Source organism: Vollenhovia emeryi, unplaced genomic scaffold (assembly GCF_000949405.1).
Source record: "Vollenhovia emeryi isolate VEMERY1.0 unplaced genomic scaffold, V.emery_V1.0 DF946857.1, whole genome shotgun sequence".
Classification (NCBI taxonomy): Eukaryota; Metazoa; Arthropoda; class Insecta; order Hymenoptera; family Formicidae; genus Vollenhovia; species Vollenhovia emeryi.
In genome coordinates, this window is record NW_011959509.1 from 1 (window position 1) to 1,802 (window position 1,802).

Here is a 1,802-nt window from a genome sequence, read left to right on the forward strand (position 1 = left end):
AATAACAGATATGCAAAAATATTCATATATGTTAAAAAAAATATCAATTTAAAATGTTCAAGAACGTATATTTTATTTGTTTATTAAATTATATTAAATTTATATTTACAGTGGATCATTTGAAAAGATTAACGAGAGAAATAGCGACCATAGAATATGATATGAAGCAAACACTTACCTTGTTGGATATTTTAGTTAAAAAGACAATTATGGAAACAGAAGTGGACAAGAACACGGAGATTTCTTTTGAAAGCGTTGAAACCCGATTTCCGTTGCAAACTGTTGAAGAATTGATGGAGGTGGAGGAGATCTTGAAACATCATGATTCCCAACATAATGCTGCAATAGTAAGTTAACGCATATGCATTTAAGTTAATATTAAATATAATATACAGATTTTAGTTTTAGAGATAGTAATGTAAAATTATTTTAATTCACAGCGCGCGTATATCAAAACTATCGGAGGAACTGACGTCACTGATGCCGTAAAGAGAATATTATGTAAAATATTCTCAAACAAATTGGCGGAGAAGTACAATTGGCAGGGTCGATGCGAAAAGGAACCACTGCGTAAATTGGAACTAATAAAAGTGATTTTCAGTAAGTACTACGTAGCAGTATTTATACGCAAAAGGTTTTGTAAACAAGTAAGAAATGCAAGCTTTTGATAAATTTTTAAGTTCCAATTCTAGATATAACAATTTATCGTTTTGCTCAATTTTAGTTTTCATCTTAACTAAATATTATTGCCAATTTTTACATTATAAGAAGTTTATAATTATTCAATGAAATACGATGCACTGTATTTATATTTAAAAAAAATATTAAAATGAGGAAAATGTTTGCAGGCTGCGTACTTCGGAATATTCCAGACACCGATCAGGGCAAGATCCAACGGAGAATTATGGAGTGGTTTCGACATTCAAAGGCGAGACATCAAAATGAGGAGAAGCGGAAAACACAAGCTGGAGACGATGCTTCTGTGGATTAATTCGGAGGAAAGCATGAGGAAGGTATTATAATAGTCAAAAGGTACCAAAGGTATGAAATATTAACCATTTTATTATTATTATTATAAAATATGGTAAGAGCTTACTGGTAAGTCAGTCACGTTCAACTGCACGTATCATTACTTCGAGATATATGATAACATATAATTACCTTTGTGATTATTGCATTACACCTTGTATGTAGCTTTATTTTCAGCCCTTTTTGTATTGCCAATGATGAGCGATGCGCTATATAAGTTTCCAATAACTTATTTCGCAAATTTCTGAGGCAATCTAAAAAAAAACTTAACATACAATATATGGGAAATAACATCAAAATATAACAGAAATCAGAAATATGGGCCACTTTTATCAACTCCGATTAACGTAATCGGTCGATTAAATTCAGCTTTTCTGGTGGAATTGATCAATTGTAACTGCTCGTTCTAACGGAAGAGTTGAATTTAATCGGCCGATTATGTTAATCGGAGGTGGTAGAAGTGGTCCTATGTATACATATAGACTTGGGCATTTATAGATAGAGCATAGACTTCGTGCGTTCTAAATTTGAGGTTAATTATCTAAGTTTATATGTACTTACCTTTGAGACATTCGCTCTATGTTATTTAAATTAGCTGCAATGGCTCTTTCAACAAGACTGTAGATTAATTCCGCGACATTACTTGTCAGTATTAAAAATAATCCGCACATGATGCAGTTTTTCGTACTAGACACTGAAATATATACTAACTGGAACGCGCGCTAGAGCTGAGTCGTGCGGGCAGAGAGAGAACATCGTCGAGTGGCGTTTGT

At 32.7% G+C, this 1,802-nt stretch overlaps 1 protein-coding gene across 1 annotated transcript; it reads left to right on the forward strand.

Moving 5' to 3' along the window:
- Positions 1-186: 186 nt before the first annotated feature.
- Positions 187-864, forward strand: LOC105559149. The gene is made up of 2 exons (XM_012007246.1): positions 187-347; positions 441-864. The coding sequence occupies exons 1-2, from the start codon at positions 210-212 to the stop codon at positions 666-668; spliced, it is 366 nt and encodes a 121-aa protein (XP_011862636.1). The 5' UTR covers positions 187-209; the 3' UTR covers positions 669-864.
- The last annotated feature ends 938 nt before the right edge of the window (positions 865-1,802 follow it).